The following is a 27,724-nucleotide window of genomic DNA, read 5'->3' as shown; positions in this document are numbered from 1 at the left end:
CTTCGGCGTCTTCAGCAGCAGCCTGGAGGAAGGCGAGGCCACCAGGACTCCACATCCTCACTCCCTCTGGGTTTTAGTGTGCGATCAAAAAAGTAAAAGTTTACAGTGGGAACAAGAGAGAGAATGAGGAATTAATGATATCATTTCATGTTGAGGTTTTCTTTGTTGCGTCACTGTATGTGTATTTATTATTATTATTATAACTATTATTTTTAATCTGAATCAACTCTCAGACAGCTTTTTCCCAGTGGTGGGGGGAAAAAAATCTCCGTTTTATTGTTGTTGGTTTTTTTTGTTTGTTTGTTTCAAGGGCGTGAGGGCGCTCCCACTTGACAGAAAGTGGCTGACACGCCCTCTTTGTTGGAAGAGGCAGGTTCATACCGATGCAGACGATCGTCACGCCTCAGATGGACGAGCTCGGCCCGCACTCTTCTACTTTCCAACTAGTTTCGCTCCTCAGCAGTTTGCGTAAAACTATGGGAACCGGAGAGGGAAGTAGCGATTTCCAGCCTTGTTCTGACGATGTGATGGCAAAAGAGGAAACTCCACTCTGATATTCTGTGGTAATTGTAACCTCTGAAGTCGCAGTACTTCTATGAGAGAGATATATATTTACTTGCACGCAAAAAGCTGGAAATAATCAGGCGCCAAGGTATCCGAGAGAAGCCTACCGTCAGTGGTTTCACGGGTTGATTTCCAACCAATAATGGCCACTGCAAGGCTTGATTATGTTGCTCCGTGGTGGACATACTGGCTGCACAATTTCCCTCACTTCAATTTCTTCTTCCAGTCGGTGGACAACACTTTCAAACCGGAGGAGGCGAGCTATCAGCAGGTCGGTAAATGTAACTGTGCGTAAAAGCGCACGTATTTCCTAAAGAATCTCGACAGAAAATCACAGTGCTCTCGTGAAGCACTAACTTTCCAGAAGAAAAAATAAAAGGTGAACACATTTGAATGTAAACTTGAAGAAAAAGTAGTTTTCAGACTAACTGCAGTGTTGAATGAGACTTTATGTCAGTTACCATGGCAGCCCATAACGTATTTCGTCCCAACAACAGGAAGTTCCAGCGTTGTGGGACTTTACTGTCCTGCAGTCCTCACATGATAACACATGACCTATATTAACTGTGCGCACCATGATGGACTTGGTGTTAAACAATGTACAGGATGTATGTCTTCTAGCGTTTGCACACAGTTAGTAAACCCACAAGGTTTAGTCTTACTTTACCAAAGAGTACATTTTGATTTTGATTAATTACTTCACAATAATGTGTTGGTTTATGTTCCACACAAGTTATCAAAGCTAACTTTTGTGTCTGTCTGTCTCTAACTTCTTGTGAATATTTAATTCCAAGACAGAATTACCCAAATTTGGCAATTGTTTTCAGTGTGTGATTAATGGCCACACATGATATGTATGTAGGAATTCTAGACAATGACAATGTTTTATTTACTGACGGCTGTGAGCAGCAGGAAATTAGTCTTTGTGGGTTGAACCGGATAGGACAGCTGAGTGGGTGGACAGTCATACTTAGTTTTTCTCATAGTTTTCGTGGTGCAAATTTGCATCAGGCACACACTATGCATCACATATTCCTTCTTTCTTGATTACAATGAAAACACCATCATCCTACAGGTGTAAATTTCATTAAAATTGGAGATGAGCGGTACATTATTCAGGCTATCAACACTGCTGCATCACAGCATTTGTTACTTTATTCCAACAAATGAAGTTAGTAAAAACAAAACTCAAGTGACAACAAACTTTGAGTGAGGGAGGGAGGGAGGGAGGGAGGGAGGGAGGGAGGGATCTTTGCAGATTCATCCCAAGTCCTCTGTGCAGAAGTCAGTGAAAAGTCACAGACACTGTGGTTGTCCACAGAGCATTACACAGTCTGTCAAGACTGAAAATAGCTCATGTTCTTCATTTGACATCCTGATCTTCTGTACAGGAGACGCACAGCAGCTCAAGACACACTTTCTAAAGCTTGCTGTTTACTGCTTAATTAAAGTAGACAGGCGATACAAACTTCCTTTTGGTGGGATAGAAGATCAGTGGTCTTCTGATCAATAACTGTACCAGAATTGCTCCATGTCTGTCTTTTATTTTTCCTCTCAAGCCTCTGTTGCCTAGAAGATTGTATTGCATCAAGTGGGAATTGAAGTGCCTGCATGTGTAATTGCAAAACAATGCAGTATAAAATTAAAGGAGCGAGTGTGACCTGCAGTATTGTGCTTATGAAGGGTTTGAACTGAATAATAGTGACAGAAAACCTAACCAGATTTGAAGTCATGTGGGACTATACACAGCCTCACCACCGTGTTTTCAGAAATAAACCGAAAATTACTGGATGAGTGTTTGGTGTTTGCTGCTGTAAAGGTGGAGCAGCTCATCTTTCAGATTTCTGTATTGACGGTTTGATGTAAAATTGATTACTGGAGAGGATGTCAGCCATTCTGGCACTGCTTCGTTTGGGCACGATAACTTTGTTTCTGAGGGACCTTTTTTTTTTTTTTTTTTTTTTTTTTTAATGTTGTCATTGAGAGAAATATGGCCTCAGGTTATCTGAGCTACTGATAGTCTATTATTTTTTGAGTTTCTGTGTTTTGAGATTTTCATGTCCATTTGGCTTCAAATCATCAAGAATGCAAGAAAAATGGATTGAAATATTCAATTTTGTTAAAAAAAATTCTGATGGGATTTTTACACCTTGAATCAAATTACTGTGGATATAAAAGTTTCTATCATATTCTACTTTTTTGAGATGCCTCTGTATCATGTTTATTAAAGCATGTCTCATCACAGCCAACCACAATCTCAATGCTAACAATCTTATTTCTCACTATGATATCCTGGTTAGCTACTTGAAACACAGTTTGAACAAAGAAGGACTTGAATCATATAAATTCAGTAAGTGTCATTGGAAAAAATTGAATAATCAGTAGTTGTCGTCACGAAATAGCTCTGCTTCGTTGGCCAAACAGAGGCTCTTTGAACTTGTGGGCTTCAAAAGTTGCAGTGTAAATCAAGGTCACGCTTTCCTCTGAATTGTTATTAAACTAACCTGGACCTCAAATATTATGAGTGTGAACTCACAGAATGTGCTCTGCAGTTATAAACAGAAGGCTTCAGGATGAATACTTGGATTTTTATATTCAGAGAAAGCTGAGAGTAGTTTCTATAGATTTGTTATGAAAAGGCCGCAAATGAATGGATTGCTGAGTCTTTTGTCTCTAAACAGTGAAGTTGCAGATGAATTGGAAATTATGCCACACTTTGCTCTGCTGAACAATCTGTCGCATAAACAATCTGTGTTGAGAGCACATTACGAGTGTTTCTATTTTTGTTTTTACACAAATAGTTAGAAATACAGCACTTAATGTACAAAATGCATCCTGCACCAAAGTATTTATTTAGCTTCTTCTGCAACAATGTTCTTGATTTGCTCCATCCTTCAGGCTTTAAACATTTTCATACTCTCAGAAATCACAAGACTGAAACTGGCCTGTCACATGACGCTCCCCTCCCACAGCCTTGGAGCGTTTGTGTTTTCCTCTAAGCTGCGGTCCATGTTCTTGTACGGCACTTGGCAAGACAACTCAAGGTTTTTCTGTGAGGTGCATTTGCCCCGAGACCCTCAGCTTCAGTGTTTTCTATTCTTTTCGCCACAGGCAGCAACTACTATTGTGTTGATGTTATGAATGAGGTGGCTCCACATACTAACCTCAAAAATACCTCTAAGTTATTTGCTCCCGTTGTGTTGTATTCACTCAGCCAGGGAACCTTTCAGACGGAAGGCTCATCAACAACTTGAGAACAACTGGGATGGATGTTTGCAGATATAACCTACTGAAAAGGTTCATGTACTTTTCATAACTTTCATGACATTAACGAGAAGCATCTTTGTTTTTGGCGCTTTTCTCTCTCTCCACTTTTCAGTCCCTGGTATTTCTGGCATGCGTTGGCGCGGTGGGTCTCGGACTGAGCCTGCTGGCTGTGGCGGTGTACCTGATCTTCTTGTGCTGCTGCCGCAGAGACATAGACGAAGACACCAAAAGGCCTCATACCTGCTGTGTCACCTGGGTTGCTGTCATCGCAGGTCTCATCATCTGGTAGGATCAGTGGTCAATGTTTTTCCTTGTACATTTACATAACACTTCATTTACTTACACTTCAGTTGGTCTGACAGCGCCTTACCCGATGCCACGATTGGCAGTTTTTCAGCTCCATCCCGCACTGTCCAGTCTGTTGCAGTCTCCTTGATCAAGACACTGAACTGAAAGTTGCTCCCAGTGGTGTGCTAGCACCTTGCATGGCAGCTGTAGCCATTGCTCTGTCACTCTCCCACCTGTGTAGCTTGGTACAAATGACATCTGCTGCCCATAACACCCACTCTGCTCTCCTTGTTATATTGACAATTCCCACAATACGCTCATGTAGCTGGTGAACTGCCATTTCAATCTTCTACGCCCACAATCTGGAGTAATAATCAAAAACCATTCAAACTGGACAATTTCATCACCAAGTCACAATATAAAGCTAGTAAAATGAGCATTCACATCCATTGTTTTGTATGAGGTTTGATTTTACTATTATTTTACTGTAGTATTAGATGTGTAAAGACATACCAATGGTGCTGGCTATATGTAAGGTACTCGCACACCATTAGAGGGGTTCAGTATTTTCTCCACGGACACATGGACAGGGTTTGATGGGGATTCAAATCTCCAACTTTGTGATTGCAAAATGACATCTTCTGGCAGCTGAGCCACAGCGTCCCCACAAAATTATACTCAATTTACATTTTGTGACTTTACTCCGTAAGTTGATGAATATGTATTCCAGGTGATAGACTACCCTTTCCTCACAGCAAATCAACTTCGACTCTGGGCTTTAGGCCTTTCTATGTGAAATGTGCATGTTCTTACTGTGTGTGCAGAGCTCCCTCTTTAAACAAATGGATGCATCTACCTTCTTCTGCTTATGGAATCTTTGTTTTTCTTTTAGTGTCAAACATTTAGATTTTTTTTTACAGTGAGAATAAATACAAATAAAATTGTATTAGTTTAGGTAGAATGTAGAGAGCTAAAGTCAAATGCTTTCACACACAGACACACACAAACGAAGCTGGTGGAGTTGTTGTATTCCTATGCTGCCAAATAATTAGCAGAGCTCCAATGAACTGGTCAGACTGCTAAATCCCTTTTGCAGCCTATGAAAAATTTGATGAGTTATTCCTCAGTTTGCCCTATTTAAATGTTTTACTAGATCTGTACACTGCTGTTGTAGATTGGCTCCTCGTTGGATTTTTGTTATCATGCCAGTTTATGCAAGCGAGCCATCATAAAACTTTTAAAGGCAAATCCTCCACCATAATTGTACTTTTGTGAATGATTTAATAAACTTTGACAAAACATCTCATGGCAGAAAAGGAAAAAAAAAAACCAAAAAACCAAACGCGGTCCGCAAATAGTTTGATTGGATTTGCGGACAGATCCGCTCAAACTTGTGACAGTGTTGCATCTTAACTTTGTTAGTTTGCAACAGCGGTACCAACTGCAGCACACCAGGCCTGTTGTAATGCTAAGTGACGAGGCATGGTGCTGTTTAGCAAAAAAAGCTATAGTCAAAGTCCTCAGATCTCTCTATAGAAACTTGTTTGGCCAGAATAGATTCAGTTAGCAAATGCATCATTGCAGTCGTCGACCAATTAAATGATCTGACAGTAACTGAATGTACATTTGCATAGATTTGATGTCATAAGTTAGATTTTAAGAATAAAACAATACGTTTGTTTTGACAATGTGGGTTTGTTCATTTACTTTTAATGGTAAATTCTTTTTTTTAATGTTTTCTTCTGACGAGCTGCTGGACAGTCGAATTTCTATCTATCTATCTATCTATCTATCTATCTATCTATCTATCTATCTATCTATCTATCTATCTATCTATCTATCTATCTATCTATCTATCTATCTATCTATCTATCTATCTATCTATCTATCTATCTATCTATCTATCTATCTATCTATCTATCTATCTATCTATCTATCTATCTATCTATCTATCTATCTATCTATCTATCTATCTATCTATCTATCTATCTATCTATCTATCGTGATTTGTAGTATCGTTATTGATGACACTATGTTTAAGTGGGTTTAAGTTGAACAAAAAAATGTCCTGTAAAAGCAGACTTGAACCAAGTCTTCTTTTACAGGACATTATGTCATTGGATGTTTATGAGATAAAATAACAAAATACAACAAAACAAAAATATGGTGTTCCTTCCATCTTCTTTTACGTCAATTGAAATGTTCTTTTTCTTTGTCACAATCACTCCATTAACATTTTTTCCCTGGTTTTAACTCAAATAGCTACGATCCAGTCGTACCAGGGCAGATTTAGGAGAGGATGTGGCTCGACGACACTATGGATGGGAGGAAATTACATTCTTAAAATCCTCCCTTTTTGTGGCAGTCGATGTTAACCGTACTAGAGTTTATTATAGGCGCGATATACTGCTCGCCACAGAATCCAGGCATTTATCAGGCTATTTGTTCGGCTCACAACATGAGCTGAATTCAGAGGCACCATGGTGCAGTTATTACACGGCCTGCGAGGTGTGAGCATCAACACTAAATATCCTGTGTGCTGCACTCTTGCTCTTTATTGCGTCGGTTTCTTTTAACTCCTTCTTGCAAAAACATTAACGCTTCCCTGGAGGCTGAGCTGACCCGTGCTGTCCTGTCTCATTACGGTTTCATCATCGTGTCATTAGCTGCTCTTCATTGGGTCACAAGGTTATTTGCAGGGTTAATGAACAGCTTATTGTTCAGGCGAACACTGATCAGCTAGAGCATAAATATTGTAAAAAGTGTGAAACAAGATTGTGTCATTTATTTATTTATTTTTACGATGCGAAAGGCCTGAAGACTCCTCTATATCTCATTTGCTCATACCCAGAAATAGCCAGCAATTCATCTTTATCTTAACTAATTCTGGCTTACGGGTGTGTGGAGCCAATCTCAGCTGATTGTTGGTGAAGGCAGGAACACCAAGTCATGAGTCCGTCACGAGACAAGTGCAAAGAGACAGCATAGATTTCCACCTGAAAGCTATTTACAATTACCAATTAACCTACTATTTATGTCCTTTTATCAAAACAGGATGTGTGAGGTACCCAGAGAAAACCTTTGCACGCAGATTAGAGTCCTCGGTTAACATCAAACTGCTGTTTTGGGGACATGACAAGCTGCCAGGATGTCTAAAGAAATCTTGGCTTGGTTGAAAATAAACAATAAGTGTTTTTTGTTATTGTTACCAGCATGAAAAAAATTACTCATATCTTCAGTTTTCTCCAATATTGTGGCAATATTTAGGTGAAAATTAATGACATTTCAATTGAAGGTCTCAATCTGACAAGTGGCCCTAAAATTGAATTTTAAGGTCCAATCCAGTCTGAGCCTGGGTTTGCATGTTTCTACAAAAAAAAATAAAGTAATAATAATTTTTTTCTTTCCACAGTCAGACTTATGCTTGCTCTTGTGGATTTGTTGGGTTTTCTCGGGTTTTCTCAGTGCCCTGAAATGACTTTGTTGTATTCTGCTAATTTGAATTGAATTGGTAATATGTTCCAGTTTTTTCTGTGACTGAAATAACGTTACTATCTTAGGGGGGAAAACAAAACAGTTTTGATGCCCCAGTTATTATGTAACAACATTAGAAATGAGCGTGAACTTGTCCAGGAGCTTTTGAAAATCTTCATGCCTTATTACAGTAACACCATAACTTCATGCAGAAAGATGATACTATGGCAGAGCTGTGTGTAGGAGACATTGAAATAGTAAATCAAATCTTAAAAGTACTATAAAGATTACATAGGTATACTATTACATAATTACTGCACAAAGCCATATTATAATATCAACTTAAGAGGTGGAAGGTCTTTTAAAACCCAGAAAACAACTTGGAATCTCAAGTTCTGAGAAGAATTGTAACATAAAATAAGATAAAAGACTAATGCCAAAGGAAATAACATTGTTAAAATGTGATATTTGTTCCAGTGAGTTGTTCAAGGCTTGTCCTTCCCCGGGCAGTGGCTTAAACACTCGTCTCTAAAAGGAGCTGCTTTCAGTTCATGTTTGTTTCTGAGCCTCTTAGTCTTTAGTCTCCTTTTCAGCATGCTCAAATCTGGTGACACGGGTTGTCCTCTGCTCGTTTTAAAGCCCACCATTCACTTTTTTCTTCTTCAGTACTTTCCACACTGTTCTTCTTGGTATGCCTATTTTCTGTGCAATGGTTCACAATGACTCTTTTTGTTTTCTGTTCCAGCAGATGAGCTTGTTTTTTTTTTTTTTTTTCTGTCATAGTTATTTCTTCGGTCATGATGGTGTTTTCCTTCGAGCTCTAACTGCAATCATAACAGATAAAAAACAGACTGAGGTAAAAGCTGGAAATCCATTTTTTTTTTATGTGTGAACAATTCGTGAAAAAGGAAACCCAAAGGCAACAAGTTTAAACCAGCAGTTTCTTTGCTTATTTAAACTGCAGGTGAAATAAACACAACAGAGTAATTCCTCTGGCCTACATGTTAATGTGAAAGCTGATAATCAATCATTTCTTTCAGATGTACTATGAGGACAATTTGAGGGGTACTGTTTGCACATGAGCAGACTTTTCACACAAACACACACGCATGCATATGTAATGCATTCATTTACAGCGAAAAAATTAAGAAAAAGGAAAACAACACATTAATTTAACTAACTCCTGCTAACTTTGCCTTGCTGTGAAGGATTTTAGCCTCACCATATGCTCACCTGAGTTTCTGTGCTCAGCTTTTGTTGTTTCGCAGCACAGATGGTGTTACAAAATGCTCGATATATGCATCATCGTAAGAGTAAACTTGGCTTTAGTTTATTTTTTTGTTGTGTGCACGCTGAATCCTTGAAGCAGCCGATCTTGAGATATCTCGAGTGTGATTGATGAGCTACCCACTGAATAGAAACACCCTTTCAGTGTGATGGAAAGTGTTACTCTTCAACTACGTTTGCACGGAATAACCCCAGTAAAGTCAACTGTGGTGAAATCGTATCATTGTTTAAGGTAGACTGTTAGTAATACGGATACACAGACCCAAGGGGTTGGAGCACTAACCCTTCCTATTATTGTGGCCCAGCAGGCCCAGCCTCAAAAGGCAAGGACTGAGGTTTGTGTGTGCTCCACTCGGGTACATTTTCAGGTGCCGGGTTGAATGCTGATGTGGATTTCTAGCCGATAGGTTCAAACTTAGTGCTGGAAATAGAAATTCAGCTTGTTGAACTCAAAATCTGTGTTGTAAACAAACCAGATGGGTTAATGAAAAGATTGACAGAAGCATTACTTTAAAAATAAATACACATGTGTTTTTCTCTTTTCCAGTATTGTCACATAAATGCCTATTTTCACCAAGGAGAAAGAAAAGGATGAAAATTACTAATGAGTCATGTCTCCCTTTTTTCTTCATGTTTTTTATTAAAAGCAAGCCTTTATCTAAGTTGCCCTGTAATAACCTTCAGCAGTTCCTGTTGAAAACTAGCAGTGAAACAGAAAAAGGGTTAATTGTCTTTGTTTGTTTATTAAAACACAAATAATTAATTTTTCTTATTAATCCATTAATTTTATTCCCCTTTTTTCTCTCCCTTTTATAGTTCTGCGGTAGGAGTGGGTTTCTATGGGAACAGCGAGACCAACGACGGGGTGTACCAGCTGACCTACTCGCTTTATAATGCCAATCACACATTGGGTGGCATCAACAATCTGGTGAGAGATGCATGCCAAAGCTCTGCACTACAATTTACTATTGTAACAACACAATTATTAAAAGTGGTCCTGAAATTATTTTTGCCAATTTCACAATGTTCTGCTTGGCTCAGTGTGAGCTGACCAGACAGTCAATGTGTCACAGTTGTATTAAATAGGAAATACTCATTTTTGCCGTGAATAACTGTTTGCCCTATGATTCTTAAATAACCACCAATTACCAATATTCCTTTTGCAACAATGGGAAATATCATCAGCCTGTCGTGACTTATCGACTTATCCGATTTGGAAATGCTTGTCTTCCAGCTGGTAGACACCAGAGCTGCTCCTGAATAATGGCTTCAGTCTTTCAGAGCAGCGCGTCACAGTGGGGGGCCACTTTTGTTACAGTGAAGGAATTGAGGTGACTGCTGTCTTAGGATTTGTAAATGGGGATTATTTCTGTACAACCCCTGACCTGCATTCAGGGGTGTTATTTTTTTTTTTTTTTGGGGGGGGGGGGTTGTCGGGAGAAGGAGGGAGAAGGAATGAGGGACAGGGAAGAGGAAGGAAGGTAAAAGGAGTAGGAGCGGAGCCTTGCAAGGAGAAATAATCACAATGAAGAAGAGGATTAACTCCCATCTGCAGTGCATTAATGGATGTTAAGCCTCTCCCCTTTCCATCACACTCAGTCATGCTCTCTATAATACGTCCATGTTTGTGTGGGTCTGATTTTATGTGCAAGTCCACATCAGTACCGCACATCCACTTACAGTGTTCATATGCAGGGATATTGTATTAATGTGTTCCTGATGCAAACAGACCAGTGTCCATTCCTCTATTGTCCATGCAAAATATATCAGGAGTAAAAGCAGGTTTTGAATTTGAATAAGAGAATTCTATGATAGAGAAATGAGTCATGATGAGTATGGGAGGACTCATTTTTAATTGCGGTCCTGCGGTGATGTTTTTAAAAGAAAAAGTGTTGAATAGACTCAAGGGTAATTTTGAATTCTCTGTGTTGTCTACCTTCATTAATAAAGAGCCTCCTGACCTACTGGTACAGGAAGGACCTGCAGCAGGTGGTGAGGGAGGCAATACACGTCAACAAATGATTACTCCCTCTACAAAATATCTGACCCCACCCAGCTTCGACATGGCGCCTTCCCTCTGCTGCCTTCTGGAAACAGATACAGACTCTCAGAAAGCACCAACAGTTAAATACTCCCAATCTCTTACACCTCATGTGCAGTATTCTGTTCTATTCTATTCTATTCTATTCTATTCTATAACATTTGGTAATTTTTTTTGCAGCCAGCAGACAAATGATTTATTGTAAAATATCTAATTTGTTGCAACAGAAATGTATAATGTCACTTTGTATGAATCAGACTTGATGTGTCGGTCTGCATTCATCTTAACTTACTCCAACAATTAACTGTTTCGCCTTTTGTGCTGTATGACGTTAATGGTTTCATCTTTGATGATCCTCCGTCTTTGCTTCTGGCTTTCTTGGTACCACAATATTGATTTGATCCTATGGCATAATGTACACTATAGCTACATGAGAAGCTCAGAGGGTCCCCAGGGATACAGAGGCTATCTCACATGCCAAGATTATAGCTTGATGTAATGTACTCCTCCTACACTGCTGATGGGCTGGGTAGTTGGCTCCATCCTCTAAAGCTAAAGCTGCTTTAGTCTGTGTTCAGCCTTGTGATTGAGCAGTAGTAAATTCTTCAACTGTTCTTTATTGGTTCACCAAATCCTCTCATCACCTTTGTCTTATGTGCACGATAACTTGGTTTAATATAGTCACTCCAGCTGTTGACTTCCAGGTTAAGCCCTAAAGATGGCTTCTTTGTGGTATTTCACACACTCGGCTAATATCCGATTTGTCGAGTAAGAACAAGAGCAACTAGAATTGTCCTTCACAAGGCTCCGGTAAGGGGGGAGATTTACACAAGGAGCAATTTTGGTATACTGGTGGATTTTTAAAGCCCTTCTCGTTATGAAATATGCACTCTCACTCTGCAAGGGATTATCATGTGTCACGGAAGGAACTATTTGACAAGGAGGACCATTCTCTCCTTTGCTATTGACGGCAGGCTTTTGATTGTTCACAGGCCCTTTCGCCAGCACTCAGGTTGTGATATTAAAGAGTCTTCAGACCTGCCAGCAAATAATGAATGAGAATATTCAGCAATTGTGCTCTGTCAAAATGTGTCTTTTCAATTTACAGCAGTGCTTCCTCCCTCACATTAGCTCTTTGTCTTTGAAAGTGAGATGAGCGATCCCTCACTTGATGATCACTGCTTTCTGGACCATTTATCAGTTTGCTCAAATGTCTGTTCCTCGTAAAACCCGATTTAAAGTGCCTTGATTGTATCAATTGTTTTATTGTCACATTTAATAGTCAAGCTCATCTGTAAATCACTGATGGCATTAAGCTGAGCAATTCACTTGCATGTAAAATTGACATTTTGAGTAGAGCTGCTGTGGGCCTCAAATCAGTCAGTTTCGTTTAACGGGCGCGTCCAATAGACAATCCTCCTTGTGACCCGCTTTTAGTAAAACCGAGTTTTAATCCATTTTAAAGGGAGATGGGACAGTCCAGATTAGGGAAATGTGGATCACCCAGAGCAGCAAGCTGATGGATCCCATTTCTCACAGTCAAGCAGACTGGCTTGCAGATAAGATTCGAGGCATAGTGGCAGGAACTGTGAGGGATGATGAACATAGAGGTGGGAAGTGAGAGCAGTTTACTGGCAATCAAATACTCTTTCCCTCGGGATTGCCAGAGAGCAGGATGGGCCCGCACGTATCTTTGCTGCATCTCCGTCTGGATACTCTCTCTGAGGTCTTTCTTAGAAACCATCAGGAGTCATCGGCTCAGTAAAATTTAATCAAGACTATTTGAAATGTTGGTGCGTCAAGTCGACAGGGATACAGTTTTATCTTCTTTGTGGGGAGTTTTCACAACGTGGGAACGGGCTCTCTCTTAACTCCTGAACGTGTTAAAGATGTCATGGATGTAATGGAGATAACAGATAAAGTGGGAAGGCTGCAAACTGCTGCAGATTATGATACAGAAAGCAACATCTGTTCAGAATTAGCGGAGCCTCCTACTCTATGAAGTGTTAAGTGCTCTGGCAAAGTCAATGTGGTGTGTGTCTGTCTGTTTGTCTTCTGCAAAATTACAAATTTGGGAGATCCTTCACAGTAAATTTGTCATTCTTCTTCTTCTTCTTCAAAAAAAGTACTCTTAGCAAAATTCATATAGGTTTGTTTTTTAACCCAATTTAAAAAAAAAAAAAACATTCACAATTGAGCAATGTGAGTGTAAAAGGAGAGTGGATTTTATAAAAAGGTTTTCGGTTGTAAATGATCGAAAAGGAGAGAAATTGCTGGCCTAGCGTAGCTTGCCGGCATATTGGAAGATCACTTATTGCGGCGTGATTGAGATTGAATCCACTTCAACGGCATAACAGACAAAACACATCAAATCGATGAATTCCAAAACCCACGTAATGCAGCACTGTCACCTCTCGCACATCAAGAGGGAAAATCACAAAATGAACTCCAATTCACTCTGTATTATTTTTAGACCAGGCGTATTGCTCACTAATCAGATTTTTTTTTCATTTTAATTCCACTCCTACCTTCACAAATTGTACGGTGTTCATGATAATGTGCCGTTTCAATTGAAACTCCATTTCCCTCTATTATCTGAGTAGCCAAGAGGGAGTCCAGAAGAAGTTACTGCTTGATGTCTGAAAGAGTTCAAAACTTTTAACAATAATGGCAAATACGCCATTAAATATTTTCTCTAAGGACACAGTTATATCTGCTCACCTATAATATATAAAACAGAAAGAACTTAAGTGAGACTAAGTTGAGTTTTGTCCACTGTTTTGTCCACAGTTGCAGAGCAGATTGTGCAGCTAATGTCACTCTAAAAATATCAATATTGGGGTTAAGCTGGCTATGATTCTCTGTTTCCTTCTGTCAGCATTGGAGTTAAAATTGACTTATATTCCAGCTGAATTGGTGAGATGAAAGCGCAGGCATTTACTGCATCACATTGTTTTTTGTTCAAACAGAAAAGTGAAATGTATTTACTCTATTTCACCATGCTTCCTCCCACTCTGCTCTCACTATCAAAGACCCCTGTGATAACAGGTCTCCCCGGTATTGCTATCAGTATTCCACTCTAACATTGTTTATCAGAATAAAACACACGGTTGAGGAGAAAAGTTAATCTTTTCCTGGGGGAGTTTTGCTTTGGTTCTTTCGCCTTTCTCTCCATTTTCAATCCGCTTTTTCAAGAATATCAGTTTTTTTATGAATTTATTTATGTTCCTATTTCATTCTGACCCTGTTTTTTTCTCTGACTTCCCTTCACCTACACCCATATCTAATTTGGTTACCTTTCCAATTGTCTTTTCATTTCTTCAATGTTCTGTCTGTGTTTTATGTTGCAAGAGTTTTCGTTTATTATTATTATTTTTTTTAGGTTTCAGGAGCTCGGGGCAATGTGGAAACTGGACTCAAACAGCACCTGGAACGTCTGGATGAGATCTTTGCTGCGAGGCCCGACTACCTCCAGGCTCTGCGCTTCATGCAGCTGATGGTCAACAATGTCATCCGCGAGCTGACGGCTCTGCCAGACATCAACAAAACCAATATTGACTTGGCAGCAATCGCAGGCCGGACGGCCCTCGTCGAGTACTACAGGTAGGCGGAGCTCCAGCACATCCCATAGAGTGGGGGGGGGGGGGACATTATTTTTATTTCATGCGCGTGCGGATGGAGTAAACATGCTGCTCAGAATGTGATCCAGAGCAGATGCGATTTTATTGATCTCCCCCTCCGGAACAGACCGGAAAAGCCATTTTTCCTGATTGCTCCATAAATGAAAGCTGAAATTGAGCTTATTTCCCACTGTGCAGTTTGAGCTCTGATACATATTGCTCAGACTGAACGTTATGCACGGAATAGTGGCTGTTAGACCATAAATGATCTCCTTACCTTCAGACCGTTGCTCATATTGATTGCAGTTATTGTATTTTTCTTTTTAGTAACTATGGTTCTCTCAAATAATGTGAAGAGGTATGAAGGGGCAATGATTTAATTCAGTAAATAGATGAAAAAAAGAGATGAGACCCATCCAACAATACAGATTCTAAATGAATAGAATATCTGGCATTAATTTAGGTCGAGTGGTGCAAATTTATGAGGCTCAAAAGGCTGCTGCTGCAAACTGAAAGTAATTTGATAGCTTCTGTAGCTTGTTTTATTTTGGAGCACATAAAAGTATGCCATGCTGCTGTGCCCTAAGGTTTGCACCATTTGCAACCTGGTTAATTATCATACTCGTAGAGTAATTTCTGAGTGGAGTAGAAGACGACAGATTTAGGGTGGTGTGGTATTCCCCGTAAAAGGATTTGTGTGGCACACATTATAGACTTTCTGTTAATCAGAATCCGCGGCTTATCTGGGTGCTTATGGGAGCATGTCCCCCACAGGTCATCACACACAAGGTAATGTCAGCGTGCAATATTTATCCTATTAGCTCTATCTGTGGCAAAGTGTTGGAGATTTGTAAGTATACATTTAGAGGTAAATGGCAACGTGTACAAACCCTCCTTGGGAAATTTGCTACACACTAAAGTGCTATTAATTCCTCGGCCCAGTTTCACTTTAATGTAAGTGAAGAGTGAACATGGTTTCAGCACATTATCCAACCAGCTGTGTGTTCATCCTACACATGCGATCAGTGAGATTTGCAATAGAAATAGAAGGGGATGTTTTAAATGCAACACTTTACAGCTTTATAGTTGTAGTGCTGACAAGGAGCTACTATTGTGTCGGAATCCAAAATGCAACCCAAAGGTTCTCCATTAAGTGAGGCAAACAGTTTGAGTGTGATTTTAGAGTTAATTGTGAGTTAGGAGCACGAAAAGGGACAGCTCTGCTTTATGCATATTTTAGAATGTATTACCGGTATTTGTTATTTCAACTGATTCCAGCTGACGGCAGGATACACCTTGGACATGTTGCCAATCCATCACTGGACAAACATAGAAACCCATGATTAGTCACACATAAACACGTTAATTACTTTGTTCAGTTTAGCATGACCAGTTAATCTGGAATGTTGGTTAAGAAACCCAATTGCCCAGAGAAAGCCCATACTTCCCCAGTGAAAACATGCAGCCTTCACATTGAGAGGCCTCGGCTCAGCCCAGACTCAAATTAGAGACTTTCTCTTCAACACCAGAGTGCGAGTCACTGAACCAACATCCACAGCTGAATTTAGAGGCATATGATTTCAACTAAGATTCAAACCAGAAATGTTGTTTTTCATAAATGATTTTTTGTGTCAATGCTGGGTATTTGTATTCCTGTTTTGCATGATTTCCTTTATCATTTAATTCTGCCCCGATTTCATCAGGTCTTCTTTGCGAACCTTAATGTAATCCTTATGGAATTATATGAAATATAACCCCAAATGATAATGATGACACTAATAAATTACTTCTTTTAAACAGTTGGATGGAGGTTAGGGTGTCTCAATGTTTCCCAATAGAAACTGTGGCTAAGTGAGAAGAATGAATTGTCATCATTTTGGGCAACACACTGAACCCCGGATTACTCCAATGATTTAATGCCCCGAACATGGCAGCCATTGTGATTGTTGTGTTGGTGTGTGAATGACTGTGTGTTCAAATGGGTTCATTTGACTAATCATGGAGATGAAAATGGACCTTTTACATCATTTTGTATCTGTTGTAGGAATTATCTTAAAATCCTGGCATGACAAAGATAAAAAAAAAAAAAATGCTATTTTATTCCTGCTGCAATCATCTATTTCATATTCCCACATGTTTTTTTCCCCCTTCCAAACACAAGATCCTGTTTCAGACTACATTGTTGGAGCACTAACCTCCCGGGTCCCGATTAAATTTCAAGCAGTCATTATGTTATTAACGGCTTGCTATCATGTCGTACTGATAAAAAAAAAAAAAAAAGGAAGCAAATGTAACAGTGAATCTCGCATTCTCTGAACAAGGTGAAAAGAATAAAAGTTTTTATTGTGTATTCTAATATAACTTCCTTTTCTGTTCGGTCTATGAATTTATTCCTCTTCCTGCACTCGGAGAAACAATTTAGCAAAGAAAATAAAGTGCAGTGTCTTTTTCAGTTTCTCTCCATTCACATGCCTGATTTTATGAGCAAAAGCACAGCCAGGATGTGATTTATTATAAAAGTGGTACGTATGCGACTTCTTCAAGAGTCAGTCCTATTGTTCACTGACCTTGGTATTGAAATTTACTAGTGTGGTGCCCGTACACCACAGGGAGTCCATGTCAATATATAATGTAGGGTGGGAATGAGCCTGCCGCTGTGACATGCTGTACATCAATGCATTTGCAGTTGCCGTTTGAGCTCGTAGATTTAAGAATCAGTCAGAAGGTTCCCACGTATTCGGCTGGTCATAGCATGCTCTCACACTCTCAGTCTGTGGGGCTGAGCATCGGCCATTCCTGTGAAGGACATTCTCAAAGGGAAATGAATAATTAATGTCTATGGATTTGTGGTGTTGAATTATTAAGACAACAAGCTGGAAATTACCTGAAACAGATGGGCTCTAACTAGGAGACAAGAATGCTGATACACTGCACACACACACATCTGACACGTTTAGTCCCGAACATATGTTGGGCCAGCGCTTCCCGAAGGCCTGTGCGTGTGCATGGAATATGCTGTCTGTAAGTGGATGTGAGTGATGGAGGTTGATGTTTCATTTTCCTCTCTTGTAGATGGCTGGCTTATTTGATGCTGTTGATCCTGGATCTGGTCATCTGCTTGGCGATGGGTTTAGGGATGGCCAAGCATTCTCAGTGTCTCCTTATCACGTAGGTATCCTGTGTCTGTATGTTTTTCAGGTTTTATGGGGACATGTATGTAACATCAACCACTGTGTCTTGTTTCTCGGGCCCTCTTTCTTTTTTCTTTTGACGCACATATTAGTTTTCATCAGCCTCGCACAGGCTGCAGACAGACAGCCCAGCAGTCAGCCTCTCTGGCACCATATAGGTCACTCCATTAACAGCACAAGTGATAGCATTACATCTTCAAATAGCACTGACTAAGCCATTGCCCATATTCCTTCCCCCCACTTTCAATTTCCACCTACAGTTAAAGGTAACCTTGTTCTACTGTGCACTCAATCAACCTGTCTGATACCTCAAATAAAAAAATAAAAAATTGGATTCCTGAAGCTCCGGAATAAATAGAAAACATCAGCGGAGGAACATTTGATGCAGTAAATTTCAGCCAGTAATTTAAACCAACACTGATGTCTGACAAGCAAATCCACATTCCAGACTTCCTATCCCATTTGCCCAATTTAGAGTATCCTACGTGTCAGTGTTAGCAGCTGATGCTCAGGATCGCTCTTCTCATGCCTCTCTGATGGGCCTCACTAATGCTTATTGATCGCCTGAGCAGGATGAGTCTGCTCCCTTAACTAATTATTAAGTGCTCTCAGGCTATTTTATTGGTGCTTTCAAGAAGGTTCGTGAAGTGAGTTGAGAAGCAAAGCCCTTTCCAGCCTTTTTATACATCCAACGGGGGACCAATCTCACTCTTTTTTTTTGTTTTGTTTCATCGGCCTTACTTTCATGGCACTTTCTCCAGTTTCAGATGGCGGTCACGACGAAATTGCTGTTGAGATGGGAAGATGTTTTTTCAAGTCCCTCCACAATGTTAAGACTGTTGAACTTGTCACCCTTTCTCAAAAAGAGGTCAGATTAAACAAGAGGCTGACAAACCAAAGCCTGTGGCACAGCTTGATTGACACTGGCAGCTTGCAAGATTGACAGAGAGGGCACTCAATTAAAACGCGAGATCCACAGGGCAGAAACCGTGCAGGTGGAAAGTTCAGAGTGGTTTTATTTGAAGTTCTGGCTCAGATGAACCTTTGTCAAACAATGTGTTTTATTTTATCAAATGAATATATTTCCAATTAGATTTTGGAATGTATTATGAAATCAGAAATCAATTTCAGACTAATGATAAAATCCTCAATGCACAATGTACATTGAGCAAGGAGAGAACAAATTAATCAAATCAATGGGGGGGGACAAACACTTGAAGAGCACTGCTACAAAGAAAGAGTGATTCTTCTCATTCTGTGGCTTTGTTTTTGTCACCCCACCTTTACTTGCAATCTGCTCTTTCCCCCACAGGATCATGGGTTTTGTTATCCTGTCTATGATCCTGAGCTGGGCTTCCCTAGGAGCTGGCACTGCTACAGCTGTGGTAAGCAAAATAATAAAAAAAAAAAAATTTCTTTAAAATCCCATTACTTTTGCGTGATTTAATTATTTATGTATTGATTGATTGATTCAATGAAATGTGATAAAGCAGCAGATGTACTTGACTCGCAGACATCTTGTCGGACAGTAGTGGGTCTCGTATTTGGCTTCTTGTCTCACGCTTTTCTTCCCAAGGGCGTCGCTGTCAATAAACATGTGGACAAACACACCGACGTCTCAGCAGGCGTACAAAAGTGTCTGCCTGTTTAGTGTTCGGCTGGCTCTTTTCTCGGGTCAGCCATGCAGTAAAGCTGATTACACATCCCCAGGCTTTTAGTTCAGTCCCTAGCCCCAACTGTAAACAGAGCACCTATCTGGTTTTAATTGCTTGCTCTGCTTTCTTTGAAATCTCTTCTGTCACTGTGCAGTTTTATTCCTCTTCCAGGCCTCTTTATTTCTGACAGATTGTTCTCTCCTCCTGACTGTACGCCATGTGTTCGGCGCATCTGGACTTAGTGTGTTTAATGGTGCCCGTATTAGGGACACTGTCTGGGCTATAAAAAAAATAATATCCCCTTACTTCCAGCCTTTCTCCATCTCTCATGCCCACTGTGTGGTTTTCTTGATCTCCCTGCCTCCTGTGGAGAGACCTCACATCTGAGGATCATCCCACAGGATTTGACATCTGCACAGCTGTTTCGTGGAAAGCAGAGAGAATGAATAGCTGATGGGGGGAATAGTTGAATTTAACTTGAAATTAACTACACTGGTGTGAACCACAGCCATCTGCTGTGGTTCTTGGTAGAAGTCGGCAGTTGTCAAGCCAAATGATCAATATACTGGACATTCTCTGTGGCTTAACTTGTCTTATTGTAGTTGAACGTGACCCTACGCTATAATCCCTGACCTCACAGAACAGATTATAGAGACCAACTGAATGAACTTTTGACATTTGTGTTATCCACGCTCACCTTAAAGTCGGTATGTTTCCTGTTAGCTGATGTAAACATTGTAGTGGCCCCTGTTGTAGAGGCTGATCCTGTACACACTGTGGTTTAATAAAAACATGTACTTCAATAAATAAAGACGAAATGTGGAGCAGTATGCAAAACAAGGAAGGAAACCTGCACATCATTATTAAAAAAAAAAAAAGTGCACATACAAAAACAGTGTCTTTTGAAAAGAAGGTGGATGATGGTAGTGTCCTAGAAAATACTCGTAACATTTATACATATTTGATGAGACCAAGCATAAACAAAATGTCCCTGGTCGTTTAATGAGATAGAGATGAAGAGTAACATCCCAACAGTGCCTGACATGCTGCTGTACTATTTTTGCTGATAACAGATGTCATGTCTTTGCAGAGTTAAGAGTGTATAGCTAATCTGAGGGTAAAGTCAGGGGATTATTAAGCTCAGCCTGTGAAGACAGTAATATGTCTTGTTTCAATCCTTTGTATGCACATTTGCGGAATCATTTTGCTCATTGGCATGAGCTATTGTGATTTTGAGCCATGCCTTACTATTTCGTACACTACACATCTACTTTGATGTGGAGTTCTCTTTAATGGAGATTCCATAATCCCTTTGTTTTTTCTCAATGTGAATGAGCAGTAACCAGTTATTTTGTGAATTTTTTTTGCCAATTATACATGCAAGTAAAAAAATTACTCTGGTCATTTTTGTTATTTATCTTTTTTAATAGCCGTGGTTTTTATGTTCTGGCAACCAAGTGCACAGACATTGCATGACCTTGACCTCTTGCTGTTTAAGCATGCATGTTCGCAGCTCTCCATGGATGAATTAAACAGAATGAACATATTTAGAAGATTTTATCCATGGTTGTCAAAGCATGACATGTTCTACATGATCAATGATGCTTTGAGTCTGTTGCTACATACCACACATTTTGACCTGTTTTAATGGGTATTTGTATAACTGTGTATGTTTGTGTGTGTGAGCCTTCTGGTGTGTTATTGCAACAGAGGTAAAGAGTAATAATGTTGGAAAACAAGTTGTATTTGTAGACCGATTGAGCGTGACGTTGCTTTGTTAAATCGGCACTACTGAGCTGTTTTGGACCTGTTCCGGGACTTAATAGCACAATTATTTGTCTGCCTTTTATATTTGTAAAATCACCACGTGTTGTTGTTTTCCTACAGGGAACCAGTGACTTCTGTGTGGCTCCCGACAAGTTTATTGTTAACCAAACCAAGAATATCCTCACTGCAGGTAATTTGTCTCCACAAACACAATTGGTAAGACAGCAGCTTTCTGTCACTGAATGTTCAGGCCTGCTGCTAATCTTCCCATTTCACTCTCCTTCCAGATGTTGCACACTATTATTTGTTCTGCAGTCCCAATCTACCAAACCCCTTCCAACAGGTACTGACTGAACGACCAAGTATTATCTGTCTGCTTGTATGTGGTTATTTACCAAGAATCAGACACTGGAGTGGATCCTATTATGTCTTTTTAGAAAGAGTTTAGTTACCAGGCAGATAAAACATTAAAGGGTCCTCATTGGTTCTTCTATAAAGGGAACCCCAAACACCGATTTAATGTCTTGAATTGATCAACTTTGATCAAATCAGTTATTTTTATTTAGGGGATTTTGCAAAATTTGTGGTATCGTTTATCTTGTGCATAATCTCTGCCTTGGGCTATTCTCACCAGAAATATTTATTCCGTTTTCAGTACATCCTGCATAAAGTCAACCATTCTGAGTCAGTGTCAAAATGCATCTGAACATCACATCTTGCATGTAAGACTTTTCAAAGAAATATTCAGAGCCCTCACATGTTCCAAAGGGGCTAATTATCAGCGCTTGAAATGCAGATTAGCCAAATTGGCCAAAGTAAATAACTCCAGAAAGGATGCAACTATTGCACAAGCTCAACAAGATGGTGTAGCATGATGATCAAAACCCTGGAACTCAAACGCTGCTATTGAGAATTCCCTTATTTTCAAGGCAACCAGACGTAGGCACAGGTAACCTTGTGTTACAAACACAAAACTTTACTTGTGTCTTTGCACATCTATTTGAATCCAGTGCCCACATACAGATCACAAGCTTTGCCTTCTTTAGATAAACGCTACAGCAGTATTCTCCCAGTGACAGTATAATGCAATTCTCATTTTTCTTTCATTGAGTGGCACTGTGCAGAAATCCATATACAGTAATTATTAAAACCGTCATGCTTAGTTATTGTCACACTACCCATTTATGGATTAAAATGATGCTGTTAAGTAGGTAAGGATGATCCTCTCTGATGGCCTAGTTGATATAAATATAGCTCTTTTGTTTATATTTGAGGATCTGCTGTAGGGATGGGAGGAGGGACAGTGGTGGGCGAGACGATTGGTGGCAAAAGATAATCTCAGCATATCTGTCTGGAAAGAAATGTGTCGCCTGTTAAGCGCATTAAAAAGCCTAACTTAACACTAAATTACTTGTTGACATGCTGCTCCCAAACAATACCCTCCTTAATAAGATCTCCCCATTGTTTGTGCTGGATGTCTGCGTGTGATGTGATGGGTGATTATGTTTTCACAGTCTCTGACAATCTGCCAGCGTTCTCTGACCACCATGCAAATCCAGATCCAGGGCTTGCTGCAGTTCTCTGTGCCCATCTTTCCCACTGCAGAGGTAAAGTGGCTGCCTGACAGACGATTAAAGCAGGCTGTGGAAAGGTGCATATCATTCTCTCCCTCTTCTTGTTATACAGAGAGACCTTTTGGGGATCCAACGACAGTTAAACTCCACAGAGTTCAGTATACACCAGCTAACAGCCTTGCTGGACTGCCGCGGGCTGCATAAGGTAAGGTCGGATTCCGACCAGGACATTTTCTAATAGGACTGCTTTGTAGCAGAGCTCAAAGACACATAGCAGACCAATTTGACTGATTTTCACCTTCACATCACTGTAATTCTCCGACACTGGCATATTTACTTACGCCACTGCAACTGTCAATACACAGTTTATCTGGTGGAGAGGTCTCTTCTTACATTCTCCAGTTTTTGTGACATTGACAAATTTCGCGAGCCACTGAAATGCATAATTTTTTACACCATAGTATGTAGATTTTGGGATCCACATAGCCTCTCAATATTAAATGAAGAAGGGCATACTTAGGAAAAGGTTTAGATATGGAGAGACAACCCTGTTGTCACATCCGTCCTGGATTTAAGGCTGTATCCAAAATGTCAGTGGATTTGCAGTTTGATATACAGACATCAGTGTGAATGCCAAAAACATATTCTATTGACATTAAAATCTGAGAATGCTCGCGTAAACCGACTGTAGGGTTATTCGTTAAAACTCTGTGACTGTGACAACACACGTCACATAAATCTCAAGCCTGTTGCTCAGAAGTTGTTGGTCATATATACCAAGCAAAGCAAACTAAGAATGCATCTGTAACATGCGTGTCATCCAGTTAACCTAAAAGTCACAGCATGTACATAGATACCATAGATCTGCCGTTTGGTCGAATTTTCAGCTTGACAATAACATAAACGACCTTTTAAGCTGTAAGTCGCATTTTTGGACCAAACATACACTTGCAGGGTCAAACAGCATGACAAGGTCACTTGGTCTGGATAGTTTAATTGTGTTAACCAGCAAGCAGGAGTCCTCAATCCGTCACAAACGCTGACCTATGAGTTTTCCCGCATGTTTTGTTGAACATTTTCCGCTGGAGGAAGCTTTGTTTAAGAGTTGAAGTTTTAACACAACACTGAGAGAGATCAGAAATACCGTGGTGAAACCTCGTTGACATGAAATGCAGACACTAGGGTCAGATTATGAAAATATGCATGGTAAAGGCGGCTAACATCTCTGTCGTCAAAGAAATCTGAAGAGAAACACTGGCATGTGCGAATTGAGATTGTGCAATTTCAGGCTGTTGTTGTGCCATTTTACAGACAGATTGGCCTATATGTGGGTCGAATGGTGGTGTATTTGTTAGTACTCCTGCCTCATAGCAAGAAGGATCATGGGTTTCGGTGTAGAGTTTGCATGTTCTCCTGGTGCATGTGTGGGTTTTTCTCTTTTTTCCTCGTTGGTGAGCCGAGATTTCTCACAGGAGTGAATATGAGTGAGCGTATTTGTCTGTCTCTGTTCACCCATAACTTCGCTGGGATAGATTGGCCCCAACACCCTGGCAGTATATAGGAAAGATGGATGGAGGGTCTGTATGTAGCACCTGAAGTTTGACACCCCCATAGCCTGACTCATGTATTTTGTTTTCTAGAAATGAATGGCAGTTGTAACTTTTGTTTTTTTGTGTTTACAGCGCTTTTGTTGGAGTTACAAAAAAAAAAAAAAAAATCCTAATGTTTGTTTTTCAATTGTATGTTCAGCCTTGTTTTATTTGAGTCGGGTATTTCTCCAGGGAATTATTCAGTCAATTAAATCCTCCAAAAAGTAACATTATTAGGAAGTTTCTTCGTATAAGTAAACAAATATATAACCTAAGTTTATGAATGTAGTGTTATTCTTACTGAAAACAGGATTGGTATTTGTGAAAGGAAATATTCTTGAGACCCACTGCAAATAACTATATATTTCTGTGCCCATTCTTCTAGGACTACCTCGATGCCCTCATGGGGGTGTGCTATGATGGGGTGGAAGGGCTTCTCTACCTCTCCTTATTTTCTCTTTTGGCTGCCTGCTCACTCTCTGCCATGCTGTGTGCAATTTTCCGAGTGTGGACACTAATGGGCAGCAGGTCAGTTCCGAGTGACCCCCTTATCCCATTATGTGCAGCCCACAATGCACTGCTGCAAAGTGTTAATGCATGCACCCTCTGTTTCTCTTGTTCTGTGTGTGTTTGTGTGTGCGGCGGTACTGCTGCCATAAAGGGAGAAAGAGTACGACGACATCGATGAGGAGGATCCATTCAACCCTCAAGCACGACGGGTATCCTACAACCCCAGAAGGTCCAACACACACAGTTTCTGTAGTTATACCAGCAGCATTGGCAGCCAGGCCAGCCTTCATCCACCTCCACAGTCTACATCTAATACTCTGCCTCCCCCTGAATACATGTAAGATCAACAGCAGAACATAGCATCTCTGCACTCCCCTGTTTCAACTCTTACCACCTTTCTCTCCCTTTGTGCCACAGGAATCAGTCCATGCTGTTTGGAGGGGCCCCTCGATATGAGAACGTGCCACTGATAGGGAGAGGATCTCCACCTCCCTCGGTGCGTTGGCAATATGGAGCTCTAGTGTCCCTTGTGTGATGAAAGTGATGCCACTACTGACCCCAGCAATGCCGCAGCACTAACAGGAACCAAGCACTATCATTGCTCATATACCGCACACATCATGCTCCCAGCATTTTAGACAAAGGGCGTTATGTTGCTTTTCAACGAAGGAAGACTGACCTCTGCTGGCCATTTATAAAAATGCTATTTTTTTTTTTTTTTTTTTTTAAAGCCTACTGGCATTTATGAAGACTGTAAAGACCGGAGGATTGCACACTACTGCCTTTGGGCTGTGTTTTTTAGTTTATGCGAAGTCAGGATTTAGTCCACATTAAAGCTGTTACATACATTTAATTATGTGTAATATAACTTCACTCTCAAATGTGTGGTGCATCCTTGGAGCCTTTCGAGCTGGGACTGAATAATAGATATCAGCACGAATCGACAGCAAATGTTTTCTGCTTGCATGACTGACGCAGTGCTTGAAGTGCATTCATAGTGTACCAAAGACTTAAAACACTTTGTCTCTGTGAGATATTGACTTGTATTATTTGAATATTCTTGTAACAACGTTTAATGAGTTATTACAGTACCGTAAATGCATGAAGAAGTGTGCGTTGGTTTGGTTTTTGTCTTGTTTCTTAACTGTCTCTCTTATCTTGCTTTATGTTGCTGTGTTGTTGTTTTTTTTTTTTACATTTGTGCATTTTATTTACAAATCATACCTTCCTTCATTTTATATGCACTGTTTCACGAGGTGTCTAACTGCAGAATGTTATGTTGTGACTAATCTTTTTTCTAACTTTTATTCTTTGACTCAGACTTCACCGTAAGTTTTTATATTTTTATGATGTCTTTCTGATTTCACTTCCTTTCCACTCTTTTATGGGCAATATTGATTTACCCCTGTACTGTTTTCTGAGGTTTCACCCATAAATCAGGAATCACCAAACCCATCAGGACTTATGTATTTCTACTTTTTATGAACACATTTTTTGAGGATGTTGGGATTTTTAAAGGCTGAGTATGAATACAGGTGTATTCATTTTGTTTACATTTAAATGGGAAAAGGCTCATCTTCACCGAGGTCTTGATGAGTTATGGTTCTATGTAGTGCTTCACCTAGAGTACATGTGAGTGTGACATTTCATGTGACCATTTATGTCTGTCACCAACCAGCCCTTTGAATGCTTTTTAATGCCACACATCATCAGAAAAGCATTCCCAGTTTAAAGAAGCAGTTGCTAAAAATATACTGAAATGTATTTAAATGTTCTTCTTTTTTCTCCCCTCTTACAGTATTCACCCAGCATGAGGACCACCTATCTGTCTATGACTGATGCTCAGATCAGACACTTTGGGACTGACTTCCAGGTGTAGTCTGCTACCTACTGAATCCTTTTCAGTGCTTCTGTCTGTGACTTCAGGCTCCCACCAAGAAGGATGTCTTCACGGCATAATCCTGTTTGCGGAAGCAGCAGCCCGCTGTCCCAATCCGAGACAAGGAAGTGGGCCATACGAGGCAAAAACCTCTAACACATCAATGCAGTGCTTGAAATACCCTGAATGTAGTTGAGGGTCTGTAAAGATTCATCTCAAGTCTGCTGTAATTGTTGTCATGATTAATACACTGTCACTCAGATGTAAACACTTCTGTGAGCCAATCAAGGGTCTTTTAAACTGAATGGATTTTTTTTCTTATTATTCTTCAATATTCAGTTGCCATGCTAGGAAATGAATATTGGTCAGTATTATGTGAGCTGAGTGAGTACATAAACTGGCAACACTGAATACCAAACTCATATATAATTTTTTTTTCTTATTTGCAAGTCAAGATGGCACTATGGAGAGAAATGCCATATTTCCAACATTAAATACAGAAAATAAACAGTGAACCCATGAAAAGTATACCAAATATTGCAGTTTCATTTTTCACAGCCAAAAATGCCTTCAACAAAATGACAAATAGACAATTGTGAGAGGTTTATTGGTGCGTCATATGTGATGATTCGGTTGAGGGACTGAACTAACTCTCAATCGAGCACGAGGTCAAAGTTGTGTTCTTTGTTTTTAATAAACTTTCTGACATAAGAAAGGCAAAGCCTAACTATCGGTACATGTAAATATTGGCAGCATTGTGATTGAGTTGACAAATTCAAAATAGCTTACCAAAACCAGTACAACACAGAAAAAACACAAAATCAGAATAAATAAAAACTGTAAAGTTATCCACAATATCTTTTAAATGAGAATGTGTCTTTTCCATTATTGAAAAACTACTGTATGCTGTTTTCTATGTCAGTTATGTTGTATATTGTATTAAAATACAATTTGACCTTAAAATGTTGTTTATTGGTCTTTTGTTTACTCTCTTTTTCTCACTCTGATAACTGATGGA

At 39.9% G+C, this 27,724-nt stretch overlaps 1 protein-coding gene across 1 annotated transcript; it reads left to right on the top strand.

Moving 5' to 3' along the window:
* Positions 1-706: 706 nt before the first annotated feature.
* On the top strand, positions 707-26,759 carry ttyh2l (tweety homolog 2, like; the record flags this gene model as incomplete). The annotated part of the gene is made up of 14 exons (XM_080510952.1): positions 707-835; positions 3,944-4,116; positions 9,697-9,808; positions 14,304-14,524; positions 17,614-17,709; positions 19,045-19,117; positions 21,275-21,344; positions 21,442-21,497; positions 22,669-22,761; positions 22,841-22,933; positions 24,703-24,845; positions 24,979-25,164; positions 25,245-25,323; positions 26,626-26,759. 14 exons carry the CDS (start codon positions 707-709, stop codon positions 26,704-26,706), a joined length of 1,605 nt encoding a protein of 534 aa, XP_080367078.1. The 3' UTR covers positions 26,707-26,759.
* Between the last annotated feature and the right edge of the window lie 965 nt (positions 26,760-27,724).

This window comes from Blennius ocellaris, assembly GCF_963422515.1.
Source record: "Blennius ocellaris genome assembly, chromosome: 16".
NCBI classification, from domain to species: domain Eukaryota; kingdom Metazoa; phylum Chordata; class Actinopteri; order Blenniiformes; family Blenniidae; genus Blennius; species Blennius ocellaris.
Note: the sequence above shows the minus strand (reverse complement) of the source record. Positions and strands in the feature narration are given on the sequence as shown.